The 20,426-nt window shown below is 37.4% G+C and overlaps 1 protein-coding gene across 19 annotated transcripts in view; it reads left to right on the top strand.

The window, feature by feature from the left end:
* Window positions 1-20,426, top strand: part of trol (terribly reduced optic lobes) — a 1,072,318-nt gene that overhangs the window by 1,006,877 nt on the left and 45,015 nt on the right. For all 19 annotated transcript variants that reach the window (XM_083114888.1, XM_083114893.1, XM_083114886.1 and 16 more), the window contains 6 exons: window positions 2,602-2,765; window positions 6,757-6,979; window positions 10,880-11,062; window positions 13,914-14,072; window positions 17,003-17,221; window positions 18,509-18,671. In XM_083114888.1, the coding sequence (XP_082971014.1) occupies window positions 2,602-2,765; window positions 6,757-6,979; window positions 10,880-11,062; window positions 13,914-14,072; window positions 17,003-17,221; window positions 18,509-18,671 (1,111 nt within the window). The remainder of the gene's footprint in view (window positions 1-2,601; window positions 2,766-6,756; window positions 6,980-10,879; window positions 11,063-13,913; window positions 14,073-17,002; window positions 17,222-18,508; window positions 18,672-20,426) is intronic.

Here is a 20,426-nt window from a genome sequence, read left to right as displayed (position 1 = left end):
ATTAACATTGGTCTTATGTTGGGCCAAGTCAAAATCAGTTTTAAAAACAAACTTTTTTATGCTAAGACAACTTTCAAGAGTATGCTGTAAATTCTAGAGTGTAAAATAAATTACATGTAACACAGTACATGCTGGAAATATAATATTTTTTAATGAAAGTAGAAGCTATTTTTAACGTGCAGTCACTCACCAGTTGGGAATTGATTATTGTTTGTCTGTTTAGCTGTAGCAGAACAAGAACATCATTACAGGCATTCTTGCGAAGGTGGTTAAACAATGTTATGTGCCGATTAAATTCCATGAAAGGTGGAAAATTATGTAAACTCTAGAAAGTTGTTTTTTTTGCTACCACATGAAGGTATGGTGCCTTGAAAACAATGATACCATGTGACTGTGTATTTTTTTTTTTTTTACAGATAATTTGTACTCTTGTTTACATTTGGCCTCACAATTATCAGAACACCAAACTATCTATACTTCAGTTTTCAGTACATTCGTTCAATGTACAACCATACGTTGGGCCAACATTGGAAGTACTGCCAAAATTATGATTGGCCAAGTGTATGTTCTTACATTTCAGTACGTTGGGCCAACCACTTTTGGTTACTTGAGTTGTGTCCATAATTTGCAGAAACTGATAATAACTTATTTTGCAAATTAGAGAAAACAAACTTTAGCTTTCATTTATTAATTTGTAATATTGTAACAGAATTAGATAAACTCATTGAAAATTTTAATTATTTTGTACAAATTTAACATTGCATTTTTTTAATGAATATGATGGAGATATTATTTAAGGAAGAAAAAAACTTCAAAAAATATGTCTTGGCTTCTAGCATATCTTTTTTTCCTAAGTGAACAGATATGGGTTGAACAATGTTGAGGCAACGCTACTAAAAATGGTTAAAATCAAATTGTTAGTTAATGGTAATTTTGACCATGGTTGGTTGATTGATTGATTTAAGTCCACTTTGTGCACAGTAAGGCTAATCGGGACTGGACCTACAATTTAAAGTGGAATCGGAACCACTATGTGCCTCCAGTGGGTATCGAATCTGGGGACCCCTTGATTAGAAAGTGACGACTATACCACTGGGCCAAATTGATATGGGTCGAACTTACTATACATTTTGCTTTATGTTTGTTTCAACTATATTCGATTTACTGTGGCATATATAGTCACACAGACATTTGGTGAGATAGTGCTAGCTGCAGTTGAAACAAAAAATGGTAGCGAGAGAGTAAAAATACAAAAAAGAAAGAAGGGGAAAATTTATATAGGCTTTCTGTCATTACATGTGATTATTTATGTACAGTTAGAAGTTTTCTTCTCACTAAGTGGGCTTATGCTGCTCGGTCGCTGTTCCACCAGGATCGCCTGTGTTGTAAAGTGGCTAGTGACCAGTAGAAGGTGTATTGTGTGTTGAAACTACCAAGAACTGATTCACTCACAATGTTGCAAAGACATTTCCACATGCATTTTGTTAGTAATGAATGAATTACCCTGTATTTTACATTATAGAAAGCTGTTTTTGAATCTGATTTTGATTCGTATTTCTGGGGTTGGGCAAGCATTGGAAACAACTGTTGTTGCAATGGAAGACCAACTTCAACCAGACAAAGCTCGACATTTCCCACATAATAGCCCTAGTGGGCCCAACGATTCTGGTTAAGCACACACACACACAAACACACACAAATGAACTTGCTTCTCTCTCTCTCTCTCTCTCTCTCTTTTTCTCTCTCTCTTTCTCTTCTTCTCTCTCTCTTTCTATTCTCTCTTTCTCTTCTTCTCTCATTCTCTTTCTCTTCTCTCTCTCTTTCTTTCTCTCTCTTTCTCTCAATCTTTCTCTTCTTCTCTCTCTCTCTCTCTCTCTCTCTCTCTCTCTCTCTCTCTCTCTCTCTCTCTCTCTCACATTTCCTTCTTCTCTCTCTCTCTCTCTCAAAGAAAAGAGAGAGACAAAGAAAGGAGAGAGAGAGAGAGAGAGGAGAGAGAGAGTCTCTGTCCATTTCTCTCTCTCTTGAGATCTGAAACTTGATAAATTTAATACCAAGTAGCTTCTGTATTGTCTGAGATTATAATACATTAACATATATATAACATAAGAGTTACAGTTATTTATTTTTAAAGTAACTAGCATATCTGGACTGTTCCACTTTATTTTAGATTAGACAACTTGTGGAATCTGTTGCACATATGAACTGCAAACAGGTTTTTTGTCTGATAAAATGTAAATTTAGAATTCATTAGATTTTTGTAACTCTCATATGTATAAATATGAAAATATGGGGCTAAGAAAATTGTAAGTTAACTCTTTTACTTGGAAAATTATATCATGTAAACACTTGCTTGTAGCAAATGTATATATTTGAAGATTAACCTTTTATTTCTACTGCTGTAGCAAGCAGTAATTTGTTATTGTTGACACCTGCAAAAGAAGTAACTGTAAAAGTATGTTTTAGGTAGCTCATTACTTCCAAACATTAATTTGTATATGTACATAAGACACTTCCAAGTATAATTAAATTTATGTGAAACGTGTTTGAGTTTCTTATGCTATATTTCAATCTTGTTCAGTAAATAGTCTTTCTTGATTTCAGGACCTGGCGATAATCCTTTCGGTGATGATCCTGCAGTGGAAACGCGAACTGCCCCATATGGATCAACTGTTGTCATGGACTGTCGAACTGATCTTGAAACGCCAGTTACTTATGGTTGGTCCAAGCAAGGAGGCTTACTACCACGGGACGTTAAGATTCAAGGGGTAAGAGTTGAATCCCACTGTTCAGTTTCTGAATTGTACATTTTTTCACATCTGAAATTTCTTCACCTTGGTCGCATGAAGTATGTAAAATTACATTGTAATGATTTCATTAAAAACATGAGCCATATCTGGATAATGAGATGATATGATCAGTACTCATATCACAATTGGCAGATTACAATAATTCATGATGAAAGTTGTGCGAATTACTCACAAATTTAATATATATATATTAATAACTTACATTTTGCGAGTATCAAGGTAACTCCTGCGATGTTTCGGGATGCAACTGCTCCCTTCCTGAGGCTGCTCACGTTTAGGTTATGTTTAAATCATAACCACGCCGAACTCTCCATAGGTACAGGATATAGGATTGGTAAAAGGTGTGTGGTTAAAAGACAATAAAAATCTAAAACCCATTACAGGCGTACGTCAGACTACCATGCTGTTTCCCCAATCAGAAACTGCTACTTGGAATGTTAAAACTTTAAAACTGTGAATAGCCACGGTCCGCGTGTGCTGCAATACTCCAATTCGATTTTTATTGTTTTTTAACCATACACCTTTTACCAATCCTATATCCTGTACCTATGGAGAGTTCGGCGTGGTTATGATTTAAACATAACCTAAACGTGAGCAGCCTGAGGAAGGGAGCAGTTGCATCCCGAAACGTCGCAGGAGTTACCTAGATACTCGCAAAACGTAATATATATATAATAGATTACAATAAGTATAACACATACAGGAAAAGGTGCATATCATAATACGTCCCATCACGTAATTGTAGATTTAGCTGCCAGGTGGCAGCATGATGAAGTTAACACAAACTGTCCAATGGTGAACACAAAGCATTCTCTTAAAATTCACTAAATATGAGTTGGTTGCCATGATACAATGGAGATTTCATGTGAAACAAGCACCTACAGGTAAGACAATTCATGCATGGTACAGAAAGTTCAAGGAGACTGTCTCTGTGCAATGCAAGGACTTGATTTCAGGATTGATGTTTGCTGCGTCATGAGAGGTGCACATATCGATCACCTGTAAGGTACATACCAAACTTGGAGAGATTCCTTATGTACTGATATGCACCATTTTGCTCTATGTATTATAGATCTTATACTACAAGAATTTGAAACCCCAGAGGGAATTATGAATCACCCTGTAAATATCTTTATATCAGTTTATTGGTAACATTTGGTGACGTTTTGTCAGACAAGCATAAATTCACCAGACACACATTGTTGCTGTTTATGGTAACATGTATTAATTGATTAATTTTACAGTTGTCATTTTAATTGTCAGAAGTCCGAATAAACTTTGCTTATAATTAGAGGCATGCACATTTCGTTTTTGACAAAAACACAAAATGTGAAATAACACAGTCTAATGTTAATTTTTCATGTTTCTGAAAGGTGTGAGTTGCATTTTCCTACCTTGTCTTGTCACGAAAAGATGGGAAATGAACTGCAAAATGCGAAATACTCTTAAACACGAAATTTACCGTTTATATACTGACACGACACTTTCTGAATTCTGAAGTATCCTGTGAGTTATGCAATACACGGGAAATTGATTAATTATGCTGTAAATATTCGAGAAGCAAAAATGGACTCCTTTATACAGGAATAAACTTAATATTCTGGTAATGATTTAATGTGCTATTAGAAGGGATATGTTTATTTTGTGTAATAGTGCAGTTTTTAAATCAAATTTTGGATTATATTTTCATTTTTTAAAACCAAAATGTCATTCTATATGGTGCTTTTTCACCGCTATAAGAGCGAAATTTCATTTTATTTACCGCTTTGGAACCCAAAATTGGCTGTCTTTGCACCAAAATTTTGCTTTTTGTATTTACCAAAAATATGTGCCTCTACTCATAACAAAGAAATTTGTAGGTATTTTGATGTTAAGACAACTTCCTCATGAAAGTTGAAAACTGAATTTGTGATTACTGACATAGGTAGAAAAAATGAATGATTGATTTAGGAAGTATATAAGATACTAAGAAACAGCTGTGATGAGATTAAATAAGTAAGTAAATAACTGATAGCAGACCTGAGACATAGCTCAAGATTTCTACAATAGAGCCAACTCCTGTCATTTAGATGTCTTTATAAACTGCCAATAATATTAAGTTAATAAGGCATCAATTCTTTTCACAGAGACATTTACTAAAATATGTTTACTGCAACATGTACTAATTCCCATCTCTTTCTCAATTTGTTCATTTGACTGTTCATTTGGGAAATACTAACTTAAACGTCTGTAGCAGACCACCATGATGGAGGATAAAGCTAGTTCTTGGGAAAATAAAAGTCAGTAAATAGGTTGCAAATAGATGTAGGATAGCTGAAAATAGTAGTGAGTAGTTTCTGTAGGTGGCAGCACAATCCAGCTTGATGATATTCAGTTAGCATTCAGTAGATAGCAGACGCACGCATGGGCAGCTCAGTTGAAAAATGGTGACCGTACTTGAGGTCTGTACGTGGAGATGGTACAGGTGGAGGAGATGAAAAAATATAAATAAGCTGACCAAGGCAGTAATTTATTTTATTAAAAAAACATAAACTAAACGTAACGTTTCAACCTTCTAGCAAGGTCTTCTTCAGACTCTGTATCAAGTACAAAAGTAACAAGATACAAAAACAGGGCATTATATATACACACACAAACATTACTCCCTCCAGACTATTAGAAAGTTGTTCTGGAACTTTCTAGCAGGTGGCTTTCCCTTTTCAACTGTACTTTCACCTAAAAGTCTAAACATATTTACTTCCATATAGAATGTGGTTGGGCTTTATATCTCATGCTCTTTTCCCTTCATTTTTCTTCCTTCTCCTCTCCTCTTTCTCTCTTGTCCTTTCCACTCTTTCTAACACCTTCTTCCATTCTTTGTTTAACTTCAGTCCCCCATTTCAGTTCATTGTGTCTTCTTCACCTTTCTTCTCTATTTCCTTGGTATCCTTCCATTTTCTCACTAACATTCTCTTCTCCCTTCCTATCTGCTTTGCCTCATCCCACTCTATGTCATGTCCTGTTTTTCTCCTGTGTTTAAATATCGTATTTCTCTCTCTCTTAAGTCGTACATCATCCCTATATTGTTTCAACCTGTCTTTCAGCCTCTTTTTCGTTTCTCCTATGTACACACACTGACATTCTTTACATTTTACTTCGTAGATAATCCCTTCCTCTTCTCTGTTTTCCTTTTTCTTGTTTGCATTCTTCGCTATTCCTAAGATGCTTCTCCCCTCCCTTCCTGTAAGTTTTGCTAATAAAATAAATTACTGCCTTGGTCAGCATATTTATATTTTTTCATAATCATGGAAACAAGACTTAATGGTGTTATAAGTGGAGGAGATGATTCGAGCTGACAGGCGAGTGACAATAGACAGCATAGCAACTGCAATAGGGTGTTCTCATGGTTTAGCCTACAGCATAATGTTTGTATTTCTGAAAAGTGTGCGCATGGTGGCGGCAAACGTTTCGCGGATGATCAAGATGTTGAACGTGAGGTGCGACTGTGGCTGGGACAGCAGCCCAGAGACTTACAACGCAGCAGGTTTTGTCAGGCTGATTAAGCGATGGGATAATTGTATAAATGTTAGTGTAGATTTTGTTGAAAAATGAAAACTGTTTTCAAGTCAGTATCTCACTTAGTAATTTTTTAATAAAAGTTTGTGACCTACTGACTTACCTATTCATATGTGTGTGTATCAGTTGCTAAATTTTAAAAATTATTACAGTTAATATCTTTACTTTCCTGATGTGCTTCGTATTTGAAGTTATACCCTTAGTAATGCACATTGAAAGAATTTGACAATTTACACTTTATAAAAATCACAATAGCTTTTTCTCCATTTGGAACCAGAAACTGTTTAGTTTATAATATCACAATCCATAAAATAATAAATGTATATGAATATTCTTCATATTACAAAGAGCATTTTGTCTTATTGTAATACACATAAATGTAATTTTGTTCCAGGCGACCCTCAGTATTCCAGATGTGAGAGCAGACGATGCTGGAATTTATGTGTGCACTGCCAAAAACGACAACCTCAGTGTTGACATTCCAACTATTCTTGTTGTGACAGGAGTTGTCCCATATTTTGCTCAAGCTCCTACCTCGTACATGACACTGCCAACACTGCCGGATGCTTACATTCAATTTGACATAGAAATTTCATTCAAACCTGAATCTCCAACTGGTAAGTAATGCTGATTACAAGGCATAGTTTAAAAAGACACTTTTACATTGAGTACTAGGGCTATTAGAAATAACCTTTGAATTATTGACAACTGTTACTAAGTATATTTTAACCCCTTAAGTGTAGATGACATGCAGTGTGGAAGGCATATATACGCTTTGTGTTTGTTTTGACTAGATTCGACTGTGTGTGGCATATACAGGGTGATTCTTATAGAACCGGCCAGAAAAAAATAGCTGCAATATGAAATCTACCGTACATATATTAACGTAATTTATTAATGATTTATCGTGGGTAGTGTGCCGTTTATTGTGATCAGAACATGTGTTGAAAGTGTCCGCCGTTTCAAGAAGGTACGGCTCCACCTGCATTTCCATATTCGCCGTGACTCGCCACAGTGTTTCTCCAGTGATGTTCCTGATTTCAGCCGAAATGTTGTCCTTTAAAGCTTGTAACGTATGCGATTTGATTGCACACACTCTGTCCTTCATTAAACCCTAAAAGAAGAAAATCCGGGCTGGTAGGGTCGGGGGCCTGGCGCCTGGCACCTGGACACTGCAAACGCGTTCGTACATGCACCACTGTGTGTCCTTTAACCTTGCAGCATAAGTGCTACCACCTGTCAGATCATCTGCACACCATTTGACAGCACAGCCCACGAATTATGTTGTAATTGCGAGTTGTTCTATGCATCACCCTGTATATACAGCCAGACATTGAGAACATAAGAATCAGGTGAGATTGAGTTAGCTGTAGTAAAAAGAAAAACTGTAGCAGAAGAGGAAGAAGTTGTAAAAGATTGAAGAGGAGGGGAAGAAAGATAATATGTAATAAATGTAAAAAAAATGTTATCTGCTGTTGTGCAGTGTACATCGTGCATAATAGAAAATCTGAATATGGCCTAAGAGACAATTTTGGTGTGAACAATGAGTTGCACTTGTTTGAAGTTTTAAGTCCTATTAATGCACATATAGGCTCATTAGGCTAATTGGGACTACACCTACAGTTTAAGGTGGTATCCAAACCACTGTGTCTAATGTGCCTCCACAGGGTTTCGATTGATTGATTTGGTGTTTGAAGTCCACTTTATGCACAAAGGCAAATCGGGACTGGACCTACAGTTTACAGTGGGATCCAAACCACTATGTGCCTCCACTGGGTATTGAACCCGGGACCCCTTGATTACAAGGTGATGACGTTACCAATGTGCCATTGGGGAGGCACTATACACGTTTCGAATCCGGAACCCCTTGATTACGACGTTACCACGATGCCTTCGGGAAGCGCGAGTTTTACGTTTCGACCTCTGAATGTACTGACGATGAATCTGAAATGATGAAGAGGAAGAAGGGAGTGTAGAAACGGAATTTTGCTATAAAAAAAAAAAAAAAAAAAAAAAAAAAAACATTTTTCAGTAGTGACTTGTTCAGAAAATTTCACACTTAAGGGGTTAACAAGGCCATATCGTGTCAAAACTTATGTAACAATTCTTCTATGTATTTTTTATGTACAATTTTTTATGTAACTTCTATCTGTGAGCATACACTAGAATTGAAATATGACATTTTCAAATGTTAAGATCTTAGCAGCTGTTAGTGGTGTAAATGAAATGCGAATTTAAGGGATTTATATCTATCCAGTATATTTTATACATATTGTTACATGTGTCCATTTATTATACATCTTTACCTGTTTTCCACTCGCAGACTGTAAACTAGATCTAGATGTATTGCAGATAAAATACATGAATTGGTATGATATATCAGTACCAATGTTTTTTTTAACAGTTTTCGACTTTTAGGACATCATTTGGCAACACACTTAGTGTGAGGCAATTACATAATAGTGTGTGACATGACATCTCTTGTGATAAAACAAGTTGTAACACCATTCTTGTTTCCTAAAGTATATTTATTTATTGTTCCTCATTCTTTACTTTTTTTCCCATTGGTTAGTGGTTATTGAAAGTTGCATTGGGTGCATGCAGGATGAAGGGGATCAAGTAACACCTTGTCACTACATTGTTTAGTAATCTTTTTTCCCAATGGTTTTTGAATGAACATCCACAAAAGAGGATTTACAGTCAGTTTCAACAACTCTACAATACTGTAGCAGGGTAGTATTTTAAAATTGGGGAAGAAATTGTGAAATGAATGAATGAGTTAAAAATGTTTGGGGTGCGTCAGCATGTGGCCATTTTGCACCCTTCAAAGTATACGAGAATAACATCCTCTTATCTAAAAACCCTTTTACCTTAAAAAGAAAAGGGGATGTTAAAGGTATCTTGAGAAAGGTTGCAGTGGAAACCCGGATATCTTTCCAGGGTGTTCCCAACTTGCGCTTGAAGTTGCAAACTTCAGGATGGATAATTTCTCGTGGCCTGTTATAATTAATGCCAGGGCTCGGTACCTTGTTGTGGCCCGGCAGTTCTGAAACACTGTTCTAGAACAGTGTATAAAACTATAGAACATTCTATAAGGTGCTGATTGGGTACACTGTTCATTACATTTTTGAATTCTATAAGGTGCTCATTGGGTACACTGTTTCAGTTACATTTTTGAATTCTGTAAGATGCTCATTGGGTACACTGTTCCAGTTACATTTAGAGAGACAGTGGAAGAGCCAAACAAGAAGAAAGTAACTGGAAATCTTAGTACCTCCAGGAATAGAACTTGTCAGAATGAAGTAATAACAGGGTGGCTACTTGCCGGGAATTCCTTGAATTCTGGAGATTATGCGTGAATTATTGGCTCCAGGAATCATGCGTGAATTATTGGCTCCAGGAGTTGTGCATGAATTCTGCTTGAATTTTCTCTGTAGACCTGAAAAATTACAACTTTTATTGATCCAAGGCGCTCCCTGCTTTGTAATGAAGGGGTCTCTGGTTCGATACCTGGTGGCAGAACATAGTGGTTCAGATCCCACTTTAAACTGTAGGTACATTCCTGATTAGCCTTTATGCATAAAGTGGACTTAAACTAACAATCAATTATTAATCCAAAACCCATTAAATTTATATGTATTTATAAATACTCAGAGACAAGTTTTTCACAATTTAGCTTTTGTTTTATTTTCCACGCAGTTTTCTTCTCCTTTCTTCATAAAAATGAAAGTATCTCATTCGGTTTGGTTTCTTAGTGTCTTTTGCAGAACAATATATACAGAAGATTGTTGCAAGATAAGACATCTTGTAGTTGATTAGGTAAATTTGAACTTGAAAACTCTTATACAATTAACATTTTTTTTTTTTGTAGATTACTACATCCCGTAACATTTATGACTCGTGTTTGTAAATGTATTTCTAATGTGAGTATGCGATATGGCAAATGTAAACTGTGCCCCTTACATTATTTATGTGTGTATATATACACTGTTTAATTGAATTGAATTAGACTTTTTGGATAAATTGGAATTTCACAGTCCCTTTATATTGTAAATTGTATATGTGAAATAGAGAAAACATAAGCTTGTAAACCCTTGTTTTCATAGTTCACCATGAAAACTGGGAATTGTACTTGAATTTTTTCATGGTCCTAGAGTCGCCACCTTGGATAAGGACATCCTCAATGATTGATTTCACTTTGTTTTGGCATATTGTCCAATCCACCCATGCTTCATCTCTAGAGGCTTAAATAGCTTACACCATGTGCTGAATAGAGCATAATCTACCTATTTATGACTTGAAATAATAGCTAGAAAACACGCATCAAGCCCAATGTTTCATGGGTGTGTTACCAACATTGTCAAGGGAGAGATGAAGGATTTTTTAAAAAATGTTTTTTGTATCTTGTTGTTTTCTGTTTTAACCCTGGTCATACAGAGGTAAGAACGTGTTGAAAATTAATATGTACAAAATTAAAAGTGTTCATGATTAACACACAATATTTTCCATCCACATAGGCTTGATTTTGTACAATAGTCAACAGCAAAGAGGTGGAGGAGACTTTGTGGCATTTGGTCTTGTCAATGGTTACCCAGAATTCCACTTTGATGTTGGTTCTGGTCCAGCAGTCGTGAGATCAAACCAATCCGTTGACGTAGGAAAATGGCACACAGTCAAGTTAAGCAGGAAGGGAAAAGAAGGTGAGTATTTATTACGGCTGAGCTAATACCGATATCAGTACCAATGATGATGATACCCTTATTGGTTTGCACCGATACTTGAAAATTGCAATAATCTAAATTTGTTCCAAATATTGATTTTATTGGTGTGTAAATATTCTTCTCCAATTATATGCATCAATTTACCAAGAAATTTGCTTTAGAATATTCAGGAATTACATCAGAATATTAAAATAGATGTTATGTAATCACAAAATACAATTTTTCATGCAAAATGGGTGCGAAATAAAAATAAAGTTTGAATTTGGGTAAATGTTTGATCTAGCACAAACAAATTTCTTCATTTTTACAGGAGAAAGTACTAACCAAATTGAGTTTCTATAGATTGTTTAAAGGTCGCGGATGTATTTTTTTCCGTCGTGCAATCTTTTTGACAGCAAATTCATGTATGTAGTATCTTTCAGACAGACAATTTCCATTGATGTAATTAGCTTCCTTTACGTGATCTGAATGTTGCATCTGTCAGTGTTTCCAGCCATGTCGTTGTTTTGCAAGAAGATGAAAAAAAACTAAATACGGCCCCAAATTGTAACTGTTTGCCTAAAGTAAAAAGTAAAGTTCTCCCCTGTGCTTAGCACCATGCCATGAAGGCGTATAGGGGGTGTGGGGGTAATGCCCCACACTTTCTTGATCCGGCCGTGAGTGGGGGTGATGTGATCAGCATCACGCCCCTGACCGCCTTTACCTCCCAGGGTTTCCCCCAGGTACCCATGTTATTCGACACTGGGTGGGTGCCGGGGCCGCTTCCAACGTTAGAAAAGTTCCCGGATTTGAACGTGGGGATCGAACCCGGGACCTTTAGCATGGTAGTTAGACACGTTACCGACTAAGCCACCGTGGCCACTGTTTGCCTAACCTAACCTAACCTAACCTTCCGCGAATGTTTTTTGGGGCTATCTGTGAATGTTTGTGAGGCATTTTTCCATTAAGAAGGTTGGAAACACAGAATACCCACTCATGATCCACGATGCATCAAGTTGTGCCCACCATATTGTGTCTTACAGAAGCAAAAAAAGGAAGAACAATAAATACTCGTAATGTGAAAAATTGAAGTTATTTTCTTGACAAAAGCAAAATAACACCTTAAAGAATCTTTCACAATGCATAATCGGTAAGTATGAATGTAAAAAATGACTAAATAAATGAGTCAAAGGTGTTTGTGCGAGATCGAACATTTAATGAACCGAAAGTGAACACGACATTTATGCTGACCCCCATAAAAGACCGATAAACCAGAAAGGAATCCCCTGCTATCACTAGAAGAATTCCAACCTATAACAATATATCGTCATCAGTGTCGGCTCGTCCCTAGTATTGATTCTCTTAATTCATGTTTCCATGTTGAATTGTGTGCACATTAGAGGCACATATTTTTGGTAAATAAAAAAAGCAAAATTTTGGTACAAAAACAGAGTCGATTTCGGGTTCAAAAGCAGTAAATAATATAACATTTTGGTGTTTTAGCGGTGAATAATCACATCAAAAGTGCTATATAAAATGATATTTTGGGTTTAAAATTGTGAATATAATCCTAAATTTGATTTAAAAACTGCCCTTATTACACAAAGTAAACATATCCCTTCTAATAGCACATTTATGTAGTTACCAGAGTATTAAGTTTATTCCTGTGTAGAGGTGTCAGTTTTTTGCTTCTCAAATATTTACAGCAGAATTAATCAATTTTCTGTGAATTGCATAACTCACAGGATACTTCAGACTGTGTCGCATCGGTATATAAACGGTAAATTTCGTGTTTAAGATCATATTTCACATTTTGCAGTTCATTTTGCATTATTTCGTAACAAAACAGGGTAGGGAAATGCACCTCGCACCTTTCAGAAACATGAAAAATGAACATCATAGCATGTTTTTTCATATTTCGTGTTTTTGTGAAAAACTAAATTTGCATGCCTCTAGTGCTCATGTATGAATAAGAAAATTACAGGGATTGCGCTATGAGTATGGAGATGATTTAATTATGGTATTCTTAAATATCAACAATTTATGTGATAGCATGAACAGAAAGATTTCAAAGGTATTATACTGTGATTGCTTCTACCTCTTCTTCCCTCCATGTTAGCATGACTTTACTGTTCCTCTTCCAATCAGTAAGGAGGAAAGTAACACGAGGTAGACAGTGCAGAGTAAATTGAAGCTGTAGAAGCAGTGTCTAACATGTTACTGCCACTATATAGTTGAATCTTCAGTTTTCAGGTGCATGTTTTTCAAATTTGCAGTTAAGTACAAGAAAATTGCAAAAAGGAAGTTCTTTATCATACAGATTTGAAGTTTAGGGGCCATGTTCTTGTGGAAAGTGAAATATTCATCCTCCATAGGCACACAACAAGCTGTTAGAAGGGGAAAAAATGGAAGTTTTGCCCGAACATATTTATTTGGCGAGTCAGTATGGTCCAACCTAATCTAATTTACATTTGTGTGAAGGTGGGATGTCAACATTTTTGTTCCTGGTGCAGGCAGTCCTTCCTATTTTTCCACCTTGCCATTGTTTGCAAAAGTACATCACTTTTATTGCACCACGTTCTCCAAATATTTTTCTGCTGTACAGTGGTAAGGAAAATTGTGAAATACAGCTAACTTGCACCTCAACAGAAGAGGCACTACATGACTTAACCACATGATGGCACCACTTACCAAATGGAAATTAAGCCCAATCGTTTTGTACCAGGTGTCCATTTTGACCTGTTCTTCCCTACTGGTACGATTTTCTTGACAATGGAAACTAATTTTAGAATTTCTGTAAACATTAACAATGAAAATCAATACATATAGGTGATTTTTTTCTCTCTCTTAGGAACCATGTACGTAAATGATGGAGGACCCTACACTGGAACTAGTTCTGGAAGATTTGTTGGACTGGATTTGGTAGGACCTTTGTATGTTGGAGGATTACCCAATGGTAATTCAGTGACCGCAATTCCTGGGCTTTCAACATTCAAAGGAGGATTTGTAGGTGAGTAATTTAAATCACTTTTGTGCTTTGATGTGAAGTTGTTTCTTAAAAAAAATCAAAATCTGTGGTGCTTGTAAAAACTATGAAATCTGCACATTTTATTTTTTACTGCTTCAAAAATCTCCTAGGTAGAGACATACAATTATTGTGGAAATATAATGCTGGAAATAAGTGTTTTTAATGTTTTTAGTAAATTGAATCATTCTGGTAAATCATAGTAAAAAAAAATTATGTTAATTTAATGTTTTTAGTAAATTGAATCATTTTGGTAAATCATAGTAAAAAAAAATTATGTTAAGACATAAAGGCATATTGGAGTTCACCTTGATACTGAACTTTAGTGTTTTTTCAGTAGTGAATATTTTTATAAGTCTCTCACACTTGAGATGAAAAGTCCTATATTATTCTTGCGATAATTTGGGGTAATATATTTGGTACGGTCAATAAATAACCGGAATGAATGTTGTACGGACTTGCCTTTTAATGCTGGTTCGCATACTCCCCTGCGTTGTTGAGGCAGGAATCCCACCGCTTCACCAGATTTTGGATGCCTCTATCCCAGAAGTCCTGTGACTGCTGTGAGCACCAATGAAAGACCGCCTCCTGCAGTTGTGCATCCGAGGCAAAGTGGAGTCCACGTAGGGTGCCTTTCAGGGACTTCACATGTAAGTCACACAGGGACAGGTCAGGGCTGTACGGAGGATAACCTAAACATTCCCAACCCATTTGTCCGATCATGTCCATAGTGTGTTCAGCAACGTGGGGACGTGCATTGTCTTGCAGTAGGATGGCACCTTGTAACAAGAAGCCACACCTCTTGTGCCTGATTTCAGGTCTCACCTAGTTTCGCAAGATGTCAAGAGTACAGAGCAACATTCATTTACTCACCCTGCCAAAGGAAGCGACTGAGAAGTGAACCACGATGATCAAAGAATGGCACGAACATCACCTTGCGAATAAAGTCGACTTGTCTGCTTTTCTTGGGTCGCAGGGACGAGGGGTGTTTCCACTCCTTGCTGTCATGTTTACTCTTTGGCGTATACCGGCTGAGCAAGATCTCCTCCATGGCCACAATGTATTCCAGGACACCATCAAAAACTATATCACGGATCGCTGAGCCTCCTTTGTGGCACCTGACACTGTGAACGCCATTACTCACCTCACTGATTTATTTTACTTTTTCACGGCATTAAACCAGTTATTTATTGACTGTACCAAATATAAACATAAACTCAAATGAAGCTAATATTTCCTTAAAATAGTCATAATGTTCAAAGATTCAAATAGCATTTAACATAATTCTAGTTAGGAGTTCAACATTGTTTTCCTTATGCCACACTTCCACTTCTAATAAAGACAATGAAGATATATATTTTCAAAAAATATCCTGCATTGAAAAATAATTTAACTTTATTTTTCAACTTCCTGATAATGTCGTTTTTTTACATAGGCTGTTGTGTATGTTATTATGTATGTGAAAATAGATAAATATTAAAATTCGCTACTTCTTGACATATTTTGTCCTAATCTTACTGCAGAATGTCTATCATGTATATACACATGACCATGAATGGGAATTAAATGAAATTAGAAATGATAGAACTGTCCAGGTTGGCATGGATGTAACATGGTCAGTTTTTCACATGCAAATATCCTTTTTGACAAAAATGCAACTTTTCCTGCTTGCCAGGAGGAAATGTGGCTTTTATCCACTTCTAAGAGGAAAACTCTGCATTTATTTGCCTGCCAGAAGAAAAAAGTCTACATAGCCTTTTCCCTGTTTGTCAGGGAGAAATGTAGCCTTTCCCCAGTTGGTCACGGAGAAATGTAGTCATTCCCGTGCTTGTCAGGGAGATATGTAGCCTTTTCCCTGGTTGTCAGGGAGATATGTAGCCTTTTTTCAGTTTGTCAGGGAGAAATGTAGCCTTTCCCAATTTGTCAGGGAGAAATGTAGCCTTTTCCTGGTTTGTCAGGGAGAAATGTAGCCTTTCCCCATTTGTCAGGGAGAAATGTAGCCTTTCCCCCATTTGTCAGGGAGAAATGTAGCCTTTCCCCCCATTTGTCAGGGAGAAATGTAGCCTTTCCCCATTTGTCAGGGAGAAATGTAGCCATTCCCCCATTTGTCAGGGAGAAATGTAGCCTTTCCCCCATTTGTCAGGGAGAAATGTGGCCTTTCTCCTGTTTGTCAGGGAGAAATGTAACCTTTCCCCTGTTTGTCAGGGAGAAATGTAGCCTTTCCCCGATTTGTCAGGGAGAAATGTAGCCTTTTCCCTGTTTGTCAGGGAGAAATGTAGCCTTTTCCCAGTTTGTCAGGGAGAAATGTAGCCTTTCCCTGTTTGTCTGGGAGAAATGTAGCCTTTCCCTGGTTTGTCAGTGAGAAGTGTAGCCTTTCCCTGGTTTGTCAGGGAGAAATGTAGCCTTTCCCCTGTTTGTCAGGGAGAAATGTAGTCTTTCCCCCATTTGTCAGGGAGAAATGTAGCCTTCTCCCTGTTTGTCAGGGAGAAATGTAGCCTTTCCCCCCATTTGTCAGGGAGATATGTAGCCTTTCCCCCATTTGTCAGGGAGATATGTAGCCTTTTCCCTGTTTGTCAGGGAGAAATGTAACCTTTTCCCCCCGTTTGTCAGGGAGAAATGTAGCTTTTTCCCTGTTTGTCAGCACTTTGTGAGTGGAGAAAAGCAACTTTTCCCTTGTTAATCGAGGGGAGAGGCAACTTTTGCCTTGTTTATTAGGTGCAGCTTTTTCTGCATTTTTTGTGTGTGTTTTGGAGGGAAGGACTTAGGCTTTTTTTCTGCTTGTCATTGAGAAAAAACAGCCTGAGCAATTCTACACCTTCCGCCAAAACTAAGAGCTTAAGTATGGTTTGTCTGAAAATGAGTGCATACCTGAGTGAGTTTTCATTATTATTAATTTTCAAATATCATATTTTCAGGGTGCATTAGTCGTCTGATTGTTGGTTCCATGGTTCACGAACTGGTAAGGGATGCTCAAATCAGTCAGGGTGTGACAACATGTGAGCCATGTGCAGAAAACCAATGCCAGAATCATGGAGTCTGCCAAGAAGCCCACACCAAGGATGGCTACAAGTGCATCTGCCCTGCAGGATTCTCTGGACATAACTGCGAGAGAGTGGGTGAAGCATGCTATCCAGGTTTGTGGTGTTCTTTATTTTCTTTATGATTATTTGATTGAAATATCAATCAGGTCAGTGCCAGAAGAATATTTATTTATCTGTCAGGTATTGCAACTTCAAATTTAACGATAACCAGGAAATGTGAACTGGAAATGTGATTCATGATTTGTAGATATTTCTCCTAATATGAGTTTAGAGTTGAATTTATAATCGCCACACTTTTATGACTGCAGTCTCTAATTTCCTAAATTATTATGAATGTTCACCACTTCATTGTATGCTCCATAGTGAACAGTATATTTGCTATGTTAGTAGATAAGGTCTGGACACTTTCTGAAAGATTCGCATAACCAGTGAAGAGATAAATTGAAAAGTGCAAGAAAAAGGTTTTGTAGAACATGCAGTCCTTTAACTTCCTCTTCAGTCCAACATTTTGGATCTGCTTCCCAAACCTTGCTCAGTTGTCCCAGGAATTAAGACGTTAAAATATATTTAAAAATGAAGGGATGGTCTTGCGAACATGTATTATAAAAGTTTGGCTGCCATGTTATGATGTCCTGGCAGTGCTTAAAACTTCCGAAACATTGGACTGAAGATGAAATTCAATCACTTGCAAGTACAAACTTATAGTTTGAACAGTTGTTGATTGTTGCCGTTTTAAGTCAACTTTATGCACAGATAGGCTAATCAGGACTAGACCTACAGTTTTAAAGTGGGTTCTGAACCCCTATATGCCTCCATCTTGTATATTGAACTGAGGACCCCTTGATTACAAGGCACTAACTTTACCTCCACGTCTCTGGAAGACTAGTTTGAACAGTGGAAAAGTACACTGTCTTTATGGTTATATGAGGAGGTTAATTGATCTGAGTTTTTTTCTTGTGAGGGAATAACAAATCTGAGGGTTTTTTTTTCATGTGAAATATCACCTTAATTTGTAAGGTGGTATTATGCTCAGTAAAAGGTGTGGTGATCCAATCAATAGGGATTCTGGTTGCCACGGGTGCCACAGTTCCATTCCTGGGGCGTGGGTTCATATGGAAATTTTCCACTCTGCATATGTGGTTCTAGAGCTCACCCAGCCTCTAATAGGTACAGCTGGAGCATGGTGCTGATCACTATGACTGTTATTGTGAATATGTTGGGCCTCACCTCCATATCCCTATGTGCTTGCACAGGGGATGGCTTACATCTTAATTAAACCTAGTCTTATCTGGTTTATTACAAATTGTTGTATGTAAAGAATGTTGGCCCACTCATAAAGATTGCTTCTTATGTGTTACATGTGCATATGTGTAATTTCAGGAGCATGTGGAACTGGACGTTGCGTTAACAAACTTGGAAGCATTGCATGTTACTGTCCATTCGGAAAGACTGGTTCGAGGTGTGAGAAGGATCTGATCATTTACGAACCGGCATTCTCAGATGATGCCTATGTCGCTTATGCTACACCTAAGGCTCTCAGAAGGTAAGCTTTTTGAAATTTTCCTTAACAATATTATCAGCTAAGAATACTTAACCTCATCCCATTTGTCAGTTGTAGAGATTGGTCACAAATTGGCCGTACCTTTATTTTCGACATGACGATGGTTATGGTTGAATGCCTGATATGGACACATCTGAAGAGTCCGGAACATCAGTATGGAGACAGTGATTTTAGTAGCACATCCGAATTCTGCTTCATGCTCTGGCATACTTCAAGTGTATCATTACCTAAGTAAGACCATTCCTAGGCAAAAGGTTCTGAAGATTACCCAGTTCCCTTAACCTAACTTCCAAGAAGTTCAAACCTCGTCTCTTGGGGTTCAGAGTCTGAAATAACCAGTATTACACAATGCAAGAGTTATAGGCAACTGCGTACAAACACCAGTTTGTTTAGATTAAGGGATCGTTGATAGGCTATGTGAAAGCCTTTGACCACTCGCTTGCTAAGCGAGAGGAATGTTGCAAGAGAAAGGGGGATAGCCCTGAAGAGCTACGTCTACACTCAAACTGCAAAGGGACTAGCCTGTGAAATAAGAACAACACTCACAATTAAATTTAAACACTTCAATTGACTGGTCTGGCAGGGGTGTGAGAGAATGAAAGACAAGGATACAGGAACGTTAGTTAGCTGTAGATCTCGATGTGAAGGTCGACTCACCGATCCGTTGATGAAACTCTCCTGAAATAAAACTCCTTTCCGATAATGTACTACTCCTCACTGTAACTCCTTTTGTAATGTTCGGTAATCCAACTTTAAGTCAGGCAACAAACTTTCTTAGTTCAACTGTTTGTATAATTCCGAGGCTACGACTGTGCATGCGATAGATTTCCGGTACCAACTGGGGAAGAAATATTCTCTCGAGCTATTTAAATTACATTTGAACTTTCGGCGTCTCTCGATAACGGCACTTTCAACATAAAGCTGTGTTTGCATTATCTTTCCTGCGATTCCGGAAAAATTCGTATCAGTGGATTTTTACATATGCTGAAGATTGCTGGTGTTATTTGCTTGAAAGAAGCTCTTTCCAGCTTCTTTCATACTCGGGCCCTTTTTATGAGGTGATTAGACTCTCGGGCTATGGTGCCCGGGGTCCTGGGTTCGAGTCATGCCTTCGTCACTTACTTGTCTCCGAATAAATCTCTTCAAAACATCTGCCAGAACATGGTGCAGAATTCAGCTGTGCTATGAAAATGACTGGTCTCCATACCGATGTTCTGGATTCTTAAACCATCCATATCAAGCGTTTAACCAAAACAATCGTAGTGTGGGAAATAAAGGGGAATATGCCCACTTTGTGACCACTCTACACTCTTTCTCATAGGCGTGCCTACAGGGAGGCAAGGGGGTGGGGGTGGGCAACTTAGAATTTTTTCCACCTTTTTGGGGAAAAATCCAATACGTATGTAGCTTGATATACCAACTAGGTATGGTACCTTCAAAAGAATTTTAAAATAACCAATACAGAAACTTCTATCTTTAAAGTCCCTATCGGAATTGGATGTCAGCAGGAATTTTTTGAGAGGGGGGGAAATCAAGGTATTTTTTTTTCTGAGCTGGAGGCAAACAAGCCACATTTTAACCCTTAATAGTATTGTCTCCTCAAAAACATTGCTTTAGTTTTGAAGTTATCATGTTCCTGCAACATCCTTACAGTAATTACAATCAGTGGCGGTGATGGGTTCCGAAGTGGTGGGGGGGCAAGGTGCAAAAACAAGGGGAGGACAGTTTACTTCACTT

This window comes from Lepisma saccharinum, chromosome 29 (assembly GCF_977018435.1).
Source record: "Lepisma saccharinum chromosome 29, izLepSacc3.1, whole genome shotgun sequence".
NCBI lineage: Eukaryota > Metazoa > Arthropoda > Insecta > Zygentoma > Lepismatidae > Lepisma > Lepisma saccharinum.
The sequence above is the reverse complement of the archived record's forward strand: the minus strand, read 5'-3'. Positions and strand labels throughout refer to the sequence as shown.